Source organism: Tenrec ecaudatus, chromosome 3 (genome assembly GCF_050624435.1).
Source record: "Tenrec ecaudatus isolate mTenEca1 chromosome 3, mTenEca1.hap1, whole genome shotgun sequence".
NCBI lineage: Eukaryota > Metazoa > Chordata > Mammalia > Afrosoricida > Tenrecidae > Tenrec > Tenrec ecaudatus.
Window position 1 is genome coordinate 5650147 of NC_134532.1, and position 19113 is coordinate 5669259.

Consider the following 19113-nt stretch of genomic DNA (forward strand, 5'->3'; position numbering starts at 1 on the left):
TATAAAGTAGAGGTTCAAAAGCTGCTTTGAAACTGGTAAAGTCCATCACTCCCTACCACAGGCTGATTGAAGGCTAAGTTCCTACAGGGTTTAGCGTGAAGCTGAGGAGAAAAGTGAACTCAAATATAATTATTTCTCCCTTCCCCTAAATGAAATAATTCTGTCACTGATAACCAGGTACTTCTGAACCTTGATTGAGAAATATATGTAATCATTAGAATTGCAGATGCTTAATCATTAGAATTAGATGCAGATAAAAGTTTGTGCGGTGAATGGCATATCTATTTATAAAGACTGTGAATTCTATATATATTTACAAAGTGCCTCAACATTCACATGCAACTTTTTATATAATCATCGTGGTATGGTGGCCCAAGATGTCAAAAGGAGCAGATGATCTGAATCAATCATAAAGTTTAAACTAAAAAAATACACAAAGCCTCGAAGCAACCTACTCTGGAAGCAACCTATCCCGGATGTTATGCCATTTAAATCCGTCCTGTGAATCAGCGACTTCACATTTTAAAAACGCTTTTCAAAAAAAAAAACAAAACAAAAAAAACCCGCTTTTCCCTAACACCCATCTTCTCCATCTGAGCTCTTGCACCTGCATCAGCCCAAGTCTAGGGGGCTTTGTCTCAAAAGAACAAAGATCGCCAGCAGCTGCCGAGCGAGTCCGTCTCCAGGACCCGGGAGCCGGCGGAGCCGCGCCCCTTCGGCGCCACCTTCGCCCCTACATCGCGGCCCCTTTAAGCGCCGCCCCCGCCCCGCCCTCTGGTGCACCGCGCCGGAGCGCGGGATCCAGGCCGCGCCTCCCGCGAGGTTACGTAGGCCCTGGGCGGGCAGACTACCGGCCAATGGCCATCGCGGGGCCTCCGCGCTCCGCCCACCACGCCGCCGCCGCGGGCTGCAGGCTCCGCCCCCCAGGAGATAACTGTCAGCGCGCGGCGGAGGTGGGCGGGTTTAGTCATATGACCTGCCGCGGCGGGCCGGCGCCTTGCAGAGTTACTTAGCCGCCGCGGCCCCGCGCACCCGCAAGGCTAGGCGGCTGTGCCGCCGCCGCGATGGCTGCGCCGCCGCCGCCGTCGTCCCTGGCGGCGCTCTGAGCCGCGGGCCCCGGAGCGCCACGTCACGGCCGCGGCAGCATCATGGCCCCTACCCTGCTCCAGAAGCTCTTTAACAAAAGGGGCAGCGGCAGCGGCGCCAGCTCCGCGTCGGCGTCTGCCCAGGGCAGGGCCCCCAAAGACGGACCCGCCTTTAGGTGAGGGGGCGTCGGGGGCGAGTGTGGCGCCGAGTCGGCTTCGCGGTCCTCTAGGGAAGGAAGGGGAGGCTCTCGAAGGGGGGCGGGTGGCCCGGGACATCGCGGCCCGACGCCGCCTCGGGTCCTGGTGTTTGCGGTCGTGGACGCGCCTGGTCCGAATGTGGCTTCCAACCTCTGTGGCCCTGAGGGTCCATCCTGCCTCTGTTTTGCTCCCCAACTCCGGACCCTTCCTCTTTAGAACGACTTCCCTCTTCTTGGGGCTCCCAGTGGGGCGCTTGGCTCGGGAGATCGCGGGGAGATGGCTGGTGTAGTGGGCACCTCTGGGCGCTGCAAAGCTGAGCGCTGTCATTTTGAGGGCCGCTGTCACCTCTGGGGTCCGTGACAGTATTTTGAAGTTGTGAAGTAGCAAACAGACACGAGACAGGCTTCGTCCTTCGTTCTTGCCATATATGACAAGCTCCCAAACGGATGAATGAAAGTATGCAGTTTTGGCATCATTTGGAAGGTTCATACCATATGGTGTGCGGAAGAGAAGAGTAAAATGAAATGGCTGGAATTTCGAAGTAACTAAACTGATGTATTTATTATATTTAAGTAAGTCCCAACTTCGGGTCCGTCTATACACATCTTCGATGCCCATCACTAGCATTTTTCGAACATTTACTATTTTAAGTTTTTTATATTGGCTTTTCTCCTTTCTCTAACAGCTTGGCGAGTAAGTTATTATAATTCCCATTTTAAAATGAAGAAACTTAAGTCAGAGAAAATTTAAACAGCTTATCTAACCCAGTAAGCTTTTCTGCTTAGAGGGGCTACATTTTAGAAGCTGTTTTATTGTATGCTAGGTTACATTTCCAACACATTTATGTTTAGAAGTTCACTGTTTACCTTAAAAAAATCGTGGAACAGGGAATATGATTTTTATTTAACATCTGTTCTCAAAGTGACAGGCACTTTGCTGTTTTGCCTTTTGGCCAAAATCTTGCAAAAATGGCGCGTTGATAGACAAATCTGTTGCTGTTAGGTACTGTCAAGTAGATTCAGACTTTAAGGATCTCTAGGATCCTCTGGCCAACAGAATGAAACACTGCTGGTCCTGTGCTAGCCTCGAAAGTTGTTGGTATGTTTGAGCCCATTGTTGGAACCACAGTGTCAATCCATCTCATTGAGATTTCCCCCCCTTTCCCCCACTGTCCTCCTTTTCCACACAGGATGCCTTTTTCCAGGAACCCATCTCTCCTGATAACATGTTCAAAGTATGGGAGACAAAGTCTTATCTGCCAGCCTACCTAATAAGGAACATTCTGACGATAGGACAGATTTATTTATTTGGCTGGCAGCCCACGTTACATTCAATATCCTTTGCCATCGCCATAATTCTGAGGCGTCAATCCTGAAAACTTAAGATTCGTTATCTGACACATAGCAATCTTATACAACAGAGTAGAACTTGCCCCTGGGGGTTTCTGAGAGTAAATCTTTACAGGAATAGAAAGCCTCATCTGTCTCCCTTGGATCTGCCATGGGTTTTGAACTGCTGACCATCCAATTAGCAGCCCAGTACACCAGGGTCCCATGGATCTTTAGGTCTTCTTAGTGGCCCAGATATTGAATGCATATGAGGTGAAACAAGTTTAGACTCAGTACAATAAACGTCTTTAAGTTTCAAGTGGAATTTGACTTACTTTTATATATTTAAAACACACAGTTCCTCTCTGTAGTTAGGTCCAAATGAAACACTAATCCTGCCTTTGCTGAGTGTGTGCCCCTCTGTGTTGTGTGTAAAAGATGTTGTTTGGAAGATGATTTGTCAGACTTTTAAATTGCTGCCCTACTTAGATTCTAAAGTTTCCCATGTGCTAACAGAATCCTTGACATTTGAGTAGGGAATTTCGTGCCTTTTGCTGCTTCCAGTACTGGTGATGCTGTGTTCCCTCGTAGAATGGTAGAATTACTTCAAAACAGGATACATCATTTCTTTGTTTTTCTCCTAGCTACATCAAGGAAACAAAGCCTGCAGAGAAAGTGGGCATGTGTGTCACAGATGTGGATATTTTGGTAGCCCTGAGCAAGGACATGTAGAGCCATTTTAGTGCTGCTGGACATTGTGGAGTTAAACTGTCATTGTTTCCTGCGCGTCCTGACATTTGCTTACCACTATTTCCTCCGCCCACAAACTTAATTGGATATAGTTTAAGGAAACAAACAAAAAATGGTGGCTATTTTTAGGGTCTAACCATATTAGGGAAATTGATTGCTCCTTTGTGGGAACTATTTCTTTTTTCAAATCATTTTATTGGGGGCTCGTACAGTTCTTAACACACTCCATACATCCATCATGTCAAACACATTTGTAAATATATTTCAATCATTTTCAAAACTTGAAAATCATTTTCTATTTGAGCTCTTGGTATCAGCTTCTCGTTCCACCCCCTCCATCACCCACCTTTCCTCTCTTATGAACCCTTGATAATTTATAATTTATTATTATTTTTTCATGTCTTACACTGACTGATGTCTCCCTTCACCCACTTTTCTGTTGTCTGTTCCCTGGGAGGGGGATACATGTATGTAGATCATTGTGATCGGTTCCCTCTTTCTCCCCCCCTTCCTCTCCTGGCATTGCTCCTCTCATTATTGGTCCCGAGGGGTTTATCTTTCCTGGATTCCCTGAGTTGACAGCTCTTATCTGTACCAGTGTACATGCTCTGATCTAGCCGATTTGTAAGGTTTAATTGGGTTCATGATAGTGAGGGGCAGGAAGCATTAAAGAACTAGAAGAAAGTTGTATGTTTCATTGATGCTATACTGCACCCTGACCGACTCGTCTCTTCCTTGTGACCCTTCTGTAAGGGGATGTCCAATTGTCTACAGATGGGCTTTCGGTCTCACTCAGCACTCCCCCTCATTCACATCAATATGATTTTTTGTTTTGGGTCTTTGATGCCTGATACCTAATTGCATTGACACCTCGTGATCACACAGGCTGGTGTGCTCATGTAGACTTTGTTGCTTCTCAGCTAGATGGCAGCTTGTTTATCTTCAAGCCTTTAAGACCCCAGATGCTATATCTTTTGATAGCTGGGCACCGTCGGCTTTCTTTACCACATTTACTTATGCACCCATTTTGTCTTAAGCGATAGTGTGGGGAAGGTGAACATCATGGAATACCGGTTTATTAGAACAAAGTGTTCTTGCATTGAAGGAATACTTGAGTAGAGGCCCAAGTAAGGTCTGCTACCTTAATACTTAACATATAAATATATGTACATAGATCTGTTTTCCTTATTGTTATATATAAATAGATTTACATATGTAGATGCCGGTATTTAGACCTCTATAAATGACCTTTGCCTCCTAGTTCTTTCCTCTATTTCCTTTTACTTCCCTGTGTGGGACCATTTTCAGTATAAAGTTCTGACTTTCCATTGTTATATGATGAAGACAAAATGTGTGAAGGCGTGGGTGCATAACCAAATGGGGTGAAGAAAGCTGACGGTGCCTGGCTGTCAAAAGATAGAGTCTGGGGTCCCATAGGCTGGAAGATAAACAAGTGGCCATCTACCAGAAAAACAACAAAACCCACATGGAAGAAACACACCAGCCTGTATAACCACGAGCTGTCGAAGGGGGTCAGGTATCAAGCATCAAGGAACAAAAAATCATATTGTAAATGTGGGTGAGTGCAGAGTGGAGACTCAAAGCCCATCAGTAGTCAACCAGATAACCCCTTACTGAAGGGTCACGGGGAGGAGATGAGCCAATCAAGGTGCAGTGTAGCAATGATGAAACCTACAATTTTACTCTAGTTCCTAAATGCTTCCTCCTCCCCACTATCATGATCCCAATTCTACCTTACAAATCTGGCTAAACCAGAGGATGTACACTGGTACACACTGGAAACACAGGGAATCCAGGACAGATGAACCCCTCAGGACCAGTGGTGAGAGTGATGATACCTGGATGGTGGAGGGAGGGTGGGGTAGAAAGGGGGAACCGATTACAAGGATCTGCATATAACCTCCTTCCTGGGGGATGGACAGCCAAGAAGTGGGTAAAGGGCAATGTCGGACGGTGTAAGACTTTACATAATAAGAATAATTTATAAATTATCTAGAGTTCATTGGAGAAGGGGGGAGCAGGGAGGGAGGGCAAAATGAGCTGATACCAAGGGCTCAAGTAGAAAGCAAATGTTTTGAGATTGATGAGGGCAACAAATGTACAAAAGTGCTTGACACAATGGATGGATGGATTGTGATAAGAGTTGTACGAGCCCCCAATAAGATGATTAAAAAAAAAACACGGTGTGAAGGACTGTTTGATTTGTTTTTCTGCTTTCAACCTGATTGAAATTTAGGTTTGGAGAATTTAGAGTTCTCTGTTAAACACCTATTTGGTGAAGACCCCTTATAACAATTCCCCTCAGAGGGGTCACTCTGAGGAGAGAAACCCTTGGGGAATAAAGAGGTGAAGGAGTAAAGACCCAGGAGGACGGGAACAAATACACAACATGCTCAAGCACAGCTCCCTCCTCTTCCCACCCTCAGTGCTATGGACTCCGAGAATCCTCTGGAGACATTTCCCTGTTTTGTCCTTAAATAGTGACCTTGTGTTTCACTGAAGTAGCCTCGTGGCACATTGCTTAAATGCCACTAGCCATGCAGGAAGAGTGGGCAATCTACTTCTAAACAGATGAACCTGAAGCTCATGTCATCGAGGTGATTCTGGCCCATAGCCACCCTATGTAGGGTCTTCCTAGCCTCATTTTTTTCCTGTGAGCCTCTGGGATGTTTAAACTACCGACTGGGGTTAGATGCCTAATATCTAACCCATAGATTACAGCTCTACTATGTCCTTTAGGGCTGCCATGAGTTGAATTGTCTAGGTTCATCGGGTTTGGTTTTGATTTTTAAAATTTTACCCAGATTTACCAAAGAAAAACTGGTGGGTGCTACTGAGGACTTCCTTCACGTAGAAGATGAGCTGCCTTTGGAAGCCCACTCTGGTTGAGTGTTTTTGGAGAAGTTAAGGCAAGCTCTTTAAATGAAACAAACAAACAAACAAAAATCAAGTATTCCTCACATGAACTTGTCTGCTGCTGTGCGTTTCAAAGGAGGATGTATTGTAGATCTCAAGAGTGAAAGACTCCCGGACAATTCAGACATCTGGCCCTTGTATAACATATATTGATAAAGATCCAGGATAAAAGTAAGATCTAATTTTTTAATATTTTATATATGTCTTAAAGTTTGGGGTGCTAACTGCAAGGTCAGCAGTTCAAAACCACCAGCTGCTCTTTCAGAGAGAGAGAGAGAAGGCTTACTACTCATAGAGTTGTAGTCTTGGAAATTCGTATGGGGCATTTCCACCCAAGTCCTTTGGGGTCTCTGTGAGTCGGCATCCCCTTGGTGGCAATGTGATTTCTTTTGGTTCAAAGTTTGTGGAAGCCTTGACCATCTCTCTTTTCTGTTTCCAAGAGAGACTTTACTAGTTATTTTGAATTTTCTTCATTTCTCCGAGTTCTTTTACCTTTCATGCAGTTCTCTTCACTGTAGAGTACTCCCAGTTTTGCTTCTTTTAAAATTACTTTGCTCAGTTTCCACATACTAGATTTCTGTTGTCCAGTGTCATGGGGCGTGTTCAGATCTTCATACTTTGTGGCATTCCATCTAAAAAGGTGCACCATCACCGTCAGAATTCAGTCTTCAATGTGTTTTGGTTAGCCTCTCTACCAGAAGCCCTTTCACAGCTCTGTGGAAAGAAGCTGCTAGGAAACCAGAGTAGCACTGTTTCCTGGATATGCTAGCACAGCGGTTCTCAACCTGTGGGGCTGACCCCTCTGGGGTCCAGCAACCCTTTCGCAGGGGTCACCCGATTCATCACAGTAGCAAACCTACAGTTGCGAAGTAGCAATCCAATTAATTTTATGGTTGGAGGGGTCACCACCACATGAGGGAACTGTATTAAAGGGTCCTGACATTAGGAAGGTTGAGAACCACTGGCTTAGGAGAAGTAGTCAGGAATACTTAGAATTTAAACTGTGAAGTTGAAATCCTGTTGAATGTTTAACACTGCATTGAGGTCTCTTGACATGTTAGTGTAGTCTCTAATTGCTGGTTTTCAGTTTGCTTTCACTTTTTTTCTTTTTCAAATTAGTTTTATTGAGCTATATATAATTAACACATCCTATAATTCAATAGTTCAATCAGATTAAGAATGGTTGTGCAGTCATTACCACAATCAACTTTGGATCATTTTCTTCCTTCCTTTTTTTGCTTTCACTTTTCAGTAGTGCACACACAAGTATACCTACTGATTACTCAGAACAAAAAGAAAGGCTTTTTCCAGCCACTCTCGCTGAATGTAGAACTGAGCTGCTGGGTTATCTTGGACTTGAGGTCATCTTGTTAACGGAGGCCTTTTTATTGGCCACCGGGCGTCCACTGCCTTCTTCAACCCTGAAGCTTTTTTCTGCTTGTTTATCTTGTTTTATTAACATCTCTGGCAAAGCTATGGTCTGGTTTCCACCCCAACGGTATGTACAACAGGGAGGTGAAAGATTCCCTGGGTTATCAAACGTTTTGTTTTGAGACAGTGAAATGAACTCCCTAGTGCTTCCTCCCCGCCCCTTCCATGCCATCCCCTTCCCTGAGTACCAAAGGCCAAACGGCCCATTGTCTGATGAGAATAAATGCAAGCAGTCAACAACAACAACAACAACAACAACAACAACAAATCCACAGACCCAAACAAATCTACTTCCATTGAGTTTATTGTGACTTATACTGACCCTACCTGTCCAGGGTTTTCAAGGCTGTAAGTCTTGAGTCTTTATGGGAGCTGATAGCCTCTTTGTCCAGTGCAGCTGCTGGTGGGGTTGAACAGCCGAACCTTGTGGTCAGGAGTCCAGCACGTACTCAGCAGCACTGGCCTTTGAAGATGCGCATTGTTATTAAAGAGCAGCTGATTTCCGTGGGCTTCTCGCTTTCAAAGTGCCAAGCTAAGCTAGCCATGGGTGGTTCCACTGACTGGAGTTGACATCTAAAGGACAATGAATAGGGTCTGCTCCACAGGGGACATCAGCAAACAACACACTAGATAGAAGCTGTCACACACTGATCCTTGAAACACTAGTACATGAAGGGTCAATCTTAAAATTAAGTATAAAAAGAAAAATTTACTGTTCTTGTGCTTGATGTGACTGGGGCAGACTGACTGATTCTTCCCTCACAAGGAAATTGCACAAAATTGCCTTCCCACTGCCAGCTCCCAAGAACCAAGCATATACATAATGGCATTTTTTTCTGAGAATACTCTAGAAAAAGAGGACAGTATAGTTCTAGTACAGATTAAAAAAAAAATGTCCATAAGACCTTTGAAGTAGAAATAAGCCATTTGAATTTCTTTTTTACTGCTTTCTAAAACATCTTTCTTGAGATCTTCTGGCCTGCTGCTTAGACTCTGTTACCAATTTATTATTTCATATTCCTTTCTCTTGAAACATATCATCCACTGTAGGGTGTTATTATAAGGATTTAAAAAATCATTTTATTGGGGGCTCTTGTAGCTCTTATAACATTCCATACATCAGTTGTATCAAACATATTTGTTCTATGTTGCCATCATATTTCCAAAACATCCTCTACTTGAACCCTTGGTATAAGCTTCCTTTTCTCCCCACCCCCCAATCTTGTGAATCCTTGATTAATAATATATTATTATTTCATATCGTTGTCTCCATTCCCCCACATGTCTGTCATTCCTTTGGGCAGGGTGGTGACGGTGGCTATGTAGCCAGCCTTGTGATGAGTTCCCTCTTTCTCCCCCTATCCCCTTCCTGTCCATCCCCCTACCCTCATGATACCCATATTCCCAATACTGTTCCTGAGGGGTTTGTCTGTCTTGAATTCCACTTGTTGAGCGCTCTCACTTTTACCAGTGTGTGTTCTCTGATCTAGCAGATTTGTAAGGAGGAACTGGGTCATGGTAGTGGGTGGAGAAGCATTGTGGAACTAGAGGAATGATGTGTGTTTCCTTGGTGCTATACTGCACCTTGGTTGAATCCTCCCTTCCTTAAAACCTTTCTCTGGGGGGATAGCCAAGTGTCTACAGATGGGCTTTGGGTCTCTCCTCTCTCCTCCAAACCTGCTCGTTATTGATTTAGCCCTGCCTAACGCACCAAGTCTACATAACACTAAAAAGGTCTTTTAATTCCTTTGGGATTGTTTCCACTAGTCCGATGGAATAGGATTTCAGTGAGAAGGCAAGACAGAATAGTTTGAAGTATTCAAGAACCTTTTATGTCATGATGTAAAATATGATGCAGATTAAGACCACTAAAACCTAACCATTTTTTCAAAGGCTGTTTTCTTTCTGTAAGATCAGTTACTTGAGATAGGACAAGAAACTTTGTTTTTTTAACCTCCATGTTCTCAGTGGTGGAAGAGACTCTACGTTTCCAGAGAAGGGTTCAAGACTCACTCGCTGCCATCAAGTTGATTTCTTCAGGGTGGGATTTCCCTCTGGGTTCCTGAAACAGGAATTCTTGATGGGAGCAGAAAGCCTCCTCTTGCTGCCCCCGTGGAGATGTTGGTTTTGAACTGCTTAACTTGGAGCCTGCAGCTGGACACGTTACTCACTATGCCCCCAGCGTCCCTCAGCAGGCAGTAACCCCAACCTGAGTGGTTGCATCTGGGTGTTTTAAAAATACTGGAAAAAAAATTCAAAGTGTGTGGTGTCTTTTCAGAATTATCTACAATCTTTTCTAATGACAAATAAAATCTTATCTAACCAGGGGGAGAGATTGGGTAAACCAAATGATACAGTCTTACAGTGGTTGATATTCTGCAGTAGCCAAGCATTATTATTGAAATTAAAAGAAACTCAAACCCACGCCTGTTGCTATGGAGTTGATTCCACCTATTGGTGTGACCCCAAGTGTTACACAGGAGAATGGATCCATGGAGTGTTTGGCTATAATCTTTCAGGAAGAAGGTCCCCAGCCCTTTCTTCTGCAGTACCACTGGGCGTGGGTTTGAACCACAAACTGTCTATCAGTAGCCAAATACAAACTCTGTGCTACCCTGGGACCTCTTACAGAAATATGTATACTGCTATAGATTGATATTGGAAGAGTATTCTCAGCAGGAAAAAGTCAAGATATAAGTTTATGTGAATTACATTTAAAAATAAGTGTGCATGAGTGGAAGAGAGTTTTAGCACTATTGTACTAAATTGTACATGTCGACAGTGGTTGTGAGTGGGTAGGTGAAATTTTTGTGTGTGATAATTTTGGATTTTGCTGTAATGAACTTGTGTTGCTTTTAAAGAGTATTTTTACACAATGGGGGATGGAGAGGATATCATTTGTGGAAAATATGGATTGAATAAACACCCTTCATCAAATGTCCCCACTTTGTTAAGATAAGTAGCACTTTCTGTCATTAAAAGTAGTGTGCTTGTAGATTGTAATGCACTACAAAGGTTTTCACTAATTTCATTACAAACCATAGGAAGCCAAGTTCATTGGTGATGTTAATAATTGTAGGCAAATATGTATGTTAACACTTTTCACTCGCCGCACGTAGCTCCTGGTTTCCTCATGTTGCCCGAGCAGAGCACTCACAGCTCCTGGAGTCTCTCAAGGGCCCAAGGCAGCGAGGAGATTGGCATGCATTGCAGGCTGATAGGAGGTGCCCACAGGGCAAGCTTACTAGGCTTTACTTAAGATATGTTTAGAGAGACTATATGTGACATATGTTTGGATTGGGGGCACTTGGATAAGTTAAGATGCCTGAATTCGCTATTTAAGAACAGAACTACGTACCATAATGCTGAGATTTGAAATGTGGATTTGCCGTGCTACCACACTGTCTTCTGACTTAGTAGTAGAAGATGGAATAGGCCTGTGGTCTCTTATTGGGCAGAGTATATAGAACTAGAAACAAAGCACTTTGGATTATTAGGTCATTGTTGCTCTTGGGTTGTGTTTTTCATGGTTTACTTGTGAGATCAACTGAAGGAAGGTACTTTGCTGTTCTGATTTTTGCGAAGGAAGTTGTACTAGATTAGCCTTGTACTTTGGACAGTCTATGGCCGCCAACTCGGACTCCTGGTGGGTGACTGATTGGGGAACGGGTGCAGTACTGGGCTGTCTATCCACTGTTTTTCTGATGTGCATGAAAAGGAGTTTAAATGTGTGATCCTGCTTGTACAAGCCCCTGGCCTAGTATGACTTGTTAGGCCTGGATTATGAGATCATGATTTTGGCTGTAAAAGAATTCTTTCTTTGGTGGCTCAGAGTGCTGAGATAGTTGGTGAGTTCCCACTTAGCAAGCAGTCTTGATTTCAATTTTGTGAACAGTGATTATTATGTAAAGGAGGAAACCAGGGCGGCCTTTTCCAGTTAGCTGGGCGTGCATTAGTGATTCCCTTCAACCCCGCCCCATGTGTAAAGGGAGCATCCGTGACTCACTCCTCCTGGCCACACTGGCACTTTTGTATCGAGTGCCCGAATGGGAGGGTAGGATGACGATGGAAGGGGCTGTCATCTCACTTGTGTTCAGCCAGAATCTGCCCAGCTGTCTCTATAATGGATTTCTGAAAAGGACAGCGTGCCTTCTCCTATATTGTGTTATATGTGCGCACATGTGCGATCTGCGTGCGTACACACATCTTTTTCTTTGCAATTTCTGCTTTTTCCAAAATAAGATATATTAAGGGCAATAAAATATATTAAGGGCATCTAATACTGTACTGTTGTAGATAAGTGTTGTATAGCAGAATGCTTTTTGCGTTATTTAAGATTTTGGTTTGAATGTGAGCCTGGATTCTGGATTATTATGGGGTTCGTCTAGTCTCCTTAAGCCAGGGGTCCTCAAACTTTTTAAACAGGGGCCACTGTCCCTCAGACCCGTTGGCGGGTTGGTCTATAGTTTTTAAAAAAAACTATGAACCAATTCCTATGCACACTGCACATATCTTATTTTGAAGTAAAAATCCAAATGGGGCAAAAACATCCGGCGGGCCGCAACCCCTGCCTTAATCCTATGGAATAGTTTCCATGGCAACCAGATAAAAACTTTAGAGAATTTTCCCTGTTTTCTCCTTAACTCTGTATAGGACTTTATAAACTCATATATGACTTTAAAAGCCACAGCATTTGTCTGCTTAGTAGTACCTGTAATCCTGTTTAGTGTAGTTGAAATCGTACCATAGGATTTTTGCCCGGCATAATGCTATCAAGAGATATGTGAGATATGTGTTCTACATTATTAAGATGAGTTTATCACCACACTCAAGACTTTTAAAACATAAACAAGGAGCATTTAAGCATTTGGTATAATACACCATTCAGTAAGTAAGTGATTACTGGTTCTTGGTTACTCTCTGAAGCCTAATTGGGAATGGCAGCCTCTTTATGCAGCGCGTCCAAGATGAGCGTGGGTACTCACGTCCTGATGGCTGAGGGCAATAGCGCTAGAACCTGCATGTCTAGCTTCCATGGCATATGGGAAGTTTATGATTTAATCAGGTAGCATTGTGAGCAACCTGGTTTGTTTATGATGGAAACATTTTTCTACAAAAATATTTTTTTCTAGGGGAATTGATAGTTTTGTGGTTTGGGTGTACAGTAGGTACATTGTATAATATGTATCAGTTGAAATTAAACATTTGCACACATTCACTTGGTGATATAACACAATATAAGAAATAGATTAATAGAGCAGAGTATCTTATGCTCTTCCTTAATCTAGATACTCAAGATCCTATAATACTAAATTCAATATTGCCAAGATTTAGTGGTCAAATAGGTATTGGCAATTTTATTTGTTTGTGACGAAAGCGTGTGTGTGTGTGTGTGTGTGTGTGTGTGTAAGAGAGAATAAACAAGTTACTATCTTATTCCTGAAACTTTTCACAGAACAGATTAACATTTTGTTTCATACTTTAACACACTGAAATAGAATTTGCTTACAAGTACACATATCAGTTTAATATAATAGAATTGGACTAATATTGCATTTCATAGGAAAAATCTTCTAAACATTTTATCTGGTTGCCATGGAAACTCTTTATTTCTTCACAAATTGAACACAAGTTAGATGTTAACCTGTACATTTCTCAAGAGATAAAACAGGTGTTGTTATAGGATGTGTTAAGAAGAAACAAGAAAACCGCCGCCCTAATCAGTTCTGGCTTTAACACGTTATAAATACGCCAGGCTGCCAACGGTCTCTCCCTGGTGTGTGCAAAAAGCGCGTTTTGTCTTTCTTACAATCGAAACTTTTGGGTATTACAGAAAAAACATAACTTAGTACATTATAATTTAAAAAACCAGACTCACTTATTTAAGTTCCTGTTTTCTAGAAAATACGAATGTGGTTGAGAAATAGTAATATCTTTTGGGTTTGGTGCTACCTCTTAAAGAATTCATTGGAAAGTAGCTGTGAACAAATACATAAACGGGGGTATGTGTTGTGGTTAGAGCATGGGCAGGGGAGGCCTGTAAATTGCGCTGCCACCATTGAGTGTGTAGTTCCTGGCTGGTAGTTGACATTTAAAACATAACTGCTCCATGCATGAGTGAATGGAAGGGTTTTGAAAAACAGTCATCCTTAAAGATTCTTTTGCATTCTTTAATCTAATCTCCAGAAATATTCATGTTTTCAGTAGGTAACTGCCTTTCTTGAGGTTTGTGGCCTGCTTGGTGGCGTTTTAAAAGATACTTTGTTTCCCACAACTCAGAGACATTGCTTTCTTTACATGAGTCTCTGAGTTATTTTGTGCTGTCAGTGTGATACAGGGTAAGCGCTTGATAGGGTCACAGACCTGTTCCCCTTTACCCCTCCAAAAACAAACCAAAAATCCTACCAAAATACGTGTTTAAATATGTGTGAGATCCAGCTGTAAAATGATCAGAAGTATCTTAATGAAAACCATCTAATCTATGAAGCTCTAAAATCATTAGCTTGGTGTTGGTGAGTGAGGTCTTTGCACCACACACTTACCAGATTCCCTTGAATTCTGGTGTGTCTTGGTACTACTGTGATAAATCACAGTGAAATTAGCTAATTGATTCCCTTAAATTAATTACTGAAACTTGGTAATGCTATACCCTGCAGAAACTGTTTTTTCATGTTACAGTTAGTAAGTATGCCAGAAAGAGATGGAATCATCTGTACATTCGTTGTATTATTTTTTCCATTTGAAAATTAACTTGGCGTGGGTTTATGAATCTGGCGTTTTCTTTAAGAAGAGTCTGCCCCGGGCATAGTGACAGTTTACTGTTCTGTGTGAGGAACTGAGCTGTGAGTCAACATTTCCCTGAGCCTGTTAGGCTGGGACTGTGTGCTTTAGAATGGTACATTGAATAAGATCGTTGCTAGGGCCAAAGGAGTTGACACGGACTGCTGGTACTGTGCATAGGGAGAGAGTGGATTCTTGGTGACCACTTGGCACTTCCCGTTTGTGCCTGGCTTCATGGGTGACACTGTGAACACTGTAGCTGGGTCCTACCAGCTGTGGACCGTGATGCATTGTTGTGTTTCCAAAAAACTGTTGGGAACTGGCATTATGATTTGATTTTCTTTAAGGTTAATAACTACTCAATACTGATAAATGAAATATAAATTAGTATATGGCAGTATGCACTGAAATATAAGCCTTTTTTTAAACCTTGCACCCACAATCTCTCTTTCTAAACATTACCACTAATTAATATTACAAGTTTCTCTTGTGTCCTTGAAAGATGCTATGCAAATACAGGAAAATTTTTCTCTTTTTCCCCTAATCAAAGTAGTGTCACTGTACAAAATGCTATGCATTTTGCTGATAGTTACCTCATATTCCTTTGAGTAAATACATGCATAATACCTTATTTAAAACAAAGGTCTCCTGTCTGCCTGGCCATTAGATTAGAATCACCGAGTGAGAGTTAAATATCCAGGTGACTCTCCTGACTGCGTTGATGAATAGGGCCCACGCAGCAGTTTTTGTGAAAATCTCCCCAGGTTAATTCCATTGGGTAGCCAAGCACGCTAATTTTAAGTTTTCTTTTGATAGGTATTTGGATTGATTTTAGGGTTCATTGTTAGAAACTGACCTTGGTGAAGATTCTTATGCATAATCATTGCAAGTATCTCTAGGTTAAAGACCCAAATTGGCCTCTGAGGAGGTTTCTCTTGTTTATGTTCCCACCAACAGCACCAGATAGTGGTGGTTTTAGTGAGGATGGTTTCAGGAACCCTACAGAAATAGAAATAATACCCATGAGGTAGGGTTGAAAGTTGGATGTCAGTTTCCTCTTGGTAATTGTTCACCACTTACTTGTTCATTCTAACATCTAGGCAGATGCTAACCTCTTTTGCAGTTCAATTTGGCAGTGTTCCCTAGAATTAAAAAAAAGTTCATATCTTTTTGACTTAGTAGTTTGAAAGAAAAAACTCTGTTCATAAAGAGGTAATTTAAATAATTATAATGATGAAAAGACTTAAAAGGGATTTTAATAGTTGTCTAATAGTAGGAAAGTAGCTAAACTGGTGTTTTCATAATAAGATATTTTAAAATGATTAAATGCCTGGAGACTGGATTAATATAAAATATTTGAAGTGTTAAGTGAAAACAAATGAACAAAACAAAGCCCCAGCACCACTGGTAATCACAGTATAAATAAACTGATAAATTATGCACCTGACTAATCAAGAACTGGAAATGAAAATAAAGATAAGAAAGAGGAATGGGTGTGATGAGGTAATGAGATTGGGAGCAAATATCCTTCAGAAAATAATTCCTCAAAATAAGTCCTTTGATTATAAGATGGTAGATAAGAAACTAAAATTAGAAAAAAAGACACCTTTTTTGTAATGCAAGTAGCCATTTAGGCTTTAAGGTATGTTGTCAGGTTGTAGATTTTGCTTATTGGTTGAAAATCCTAATGATAGAATATGCTTATAAATGATTTCCCTGAAATGTTTAAAATCGGTATTGCTTGGGAATTTTAAGGGAGATTCATCCAATATTTGTAGAAAAGAGTACTCTGTACCATGTACGTTGTGTACATCATTTCATTTATGTCTCACAATAACCTTTTGAGGGCAGATATTTTTATTAACTATTATATAGAAAATAAATTTATGAAAATTTATAGATGAAAAATGGAAGCTTGCTTGATGTTGAAGAATGGTTGATGAGTGAATTTGGAATTCATGTCCAAGTCAATTATTTACTGCTAAAATGATACCACATTCTCTCTCTACAGATTGCTTGCTATTTTACGTAAGAGGAGGCTACAGGAGCCCTGGTAGGATGGTGGGTTTAGCGTTTGGCTGTTAACTGCAACATCAGTGACTCGAACTCACCAGCGTCCTCTTGGGGGAAAAGGTTCACAGCCTCAGAAAGCCTAAGGAGAAGCTCCGCTGTGCCCTATCAGGTCTCTATGAGTTGGAATCTACTTGACAGTGGACTTAGGAGTATTTCAGTTTGTGGTAGAGTCTATGGTGTTTATAAAGTTCTCCCAAGAAGAAACTGGTGAATTCAAACTGCTGCCTATGCCACCAGGGCCTTAGTATTTTTTTATTTTCTGTAGAGAGTTCACGTTTTACTGTGGAGATCATAGATATTAAATGTAAAAAGAAAATTGGTACTACAGGGACTCTTCAGTCTGGGCTGGTAGAGGAGACTTTACCAAGAAGATGGGATTTGATGGGTAAATTTAGAGAGGCAGTGAGAGAAGGTGAATATTTTAAATTTAGAGGTGTTCCGTGTTAATGCATAGATCAGTTTCTCTGAAATAAGAGTATTCATATGAGGCAGCGTATTTGTTGGGCTTGATTGTGAAGGGTCTTGCAAACAGGTTTTATTTTTTAGTTTTTTTAGGTTTTATTTTTTTAAAACTAATTTTTATCTATTTAAACAGTTTTAAAATTATAATAGATTATAATAGGTAGGGCTTATATTTCAGATAATATTTACATTTAATAATCCAGATCACTGATCAAACCTGTAGTGATTATGATATGTCTTGGTAGTATTCTTTTGAGGCCTTTTCTATTTTGTTCAGTTTCATGAATATATATCATTTCATTTTCCATGATGTTAGGGAATTTGTCCTCATAACTCTTCGATTAATTTTCTGTTTTTGTTACTTTTAGTTTCTTTCTGTTCTGGAATTTTCATGATGAATAAGTTGCTCCTCTTGATGGTGTTCCACATAATATTTAGACGTGCTTTGAATTTCTTTGTTCTTTTTCTGATTGTTCTATAACAGACTGGTATTGAGAGATTTGTCTTCAAGTTCACTAATTCAACCCTCTCGGTTCATTTCTGTTTCTTTGATAATTCTGAAATAGTCATGTTAATCCTCTGGATTTCTATCTATGTTTTTTGTTGGTTTCCGTTTTTTTCTTTATTTTACAAGTTCTTGGAGTGTTTGCTTAAATTATTCTACAAATTTTTTGTTTCTTTCGATTTCATCTTCAGCTTTCTCAGTGTTTCTCTCCATTTGTTGGAATGTCATTCTTTGGAATTCCTTATTAGGCATTTCTTTTTCAGGAGTACATTTCGGTCACTTATTTGAGCCACTCTGTCCAGTTTCTTCATATGAACTGAAGTTTGAGTCTCCGAGATGTCGTGGTTTTATATTTGGATTTGATTGATGGTTGTATCTCGGTGTGATATTAGGTACTTACCATCCTTTTCCCAGTGGGTGTGGTAGAGAATGTGATCATGTGTGCGGTTAGCTGTGCGCTGTTTGTGTATTACAGTTGAGGGCGAGTTTGGCGAGTGTTGGCTACTGTCTCTCACTGATCAGGTAATACAGGAGCGGATAGGGGCCCTCACCCGTAGGTGTGGTTGCAGGAGGCAAAGAAAGGTGTGGCTGTGCCATGTGGGCATGGTTGTTGTTTGGTTAGGTGGGACAAGGAAAACATGGGGAAAAACAAACCTGGCCGGTGGGGGTGGGGGGGGAAGCAGCAGCAAAAAAGAAAATGGCAATTTTAATAAGCAGAGGAAGGTAGGCAAACTAAGAAAAATAATGAATAACTAAAAAAAAAAGAAAGTGAAAATAAAAACAAGAGAAGAGGTAAAGAAATGAGAAAAAGGAGGAGAAACAATAAGCAATGCTAGAGGGGGAAAATAAAGAAAAACTACAAGAAAAGAAAAGGAACACTGAGAAGCAAAAGATACAAACAATGAAAGAACAGTGGGGCAGGGACAGGACCTAGACAAAAGAAAGCTGTGGAGGGCAAGATCCTGCAAATGGGTCTGCACTCCTGCCAGCCAAAGAGCTTGCGGGGGAAGGGGTCCCTCCCCACCAGCTTGTGTTCAGAAGGCAGCCATTCTGGCCTGGAGGTCAGCTGGAGCAGGCTAGGTAGATAGGGAAGATTTTAGTCACCGGGGTGTCCAGTGACAGACCACTTCTCCAGCACTGGGCTTTGTGCCTGTCTTAGGAGGCAGAACTCATGCGCCTCCAGGTGAGGTGGTTGTACACCTGAAGCTGATCCACAAGGACACAGGTTCTGAACTCAGAGCAGAGGCTATGCTAGGGCAGAGTAACTGGCCACTGGATGTATTAGGATGTTATACCAGAGGATGTACAGCGGTGCAGTAGGGTTCTGGAAACACAGGGAATCTAGGACAGACGAACCCCTCAACACCTGCGGTGGGAGTGGCGACACCAGGATGGAAGGGGGTGTAGAAAGGGAGAACCGATCTTGGAGATCTATGTGTAACCTCCTCTCTGGGAGATGGGCAATGGGAAGGTGGGTGAGGGGAGACGCCGGGCAGTGTAAGATAAGATAAAATAATTATTTATAAACTATTAAGGGACCGGGGGAAGTGGGGAGCGGGGAGGG

At 41.8% G+C, this 19113-nt stretch overlaps 1 protein-coding gene across 2 annotated transcripts in view; it reads left to right on the forward strand.

Moving 5' to 3' along the window:
- The first annotated feature begins 961 nt into the window (after positions 1-961).
- The window catches only part of FNIP2 (folliculin interacting protein 2), a 152344-nt gene continuing 134192 nt past the window's right edge, over positions 962-19113 (forward strand). For both annotated transcript variants that reach the window (XM_075543641.1, XM_075543642.1), the window contains exon 1: positions 962-1261. In XM_075543641.1, coding sequence (XP_075399756.1) covers positions 1149-1261 — 113 coding nt within the window. In that variant the 5' untranslated portion in view covers positions 962-1148. The remainder of the gene's footprint in view (positions 1262-19113) is intronic.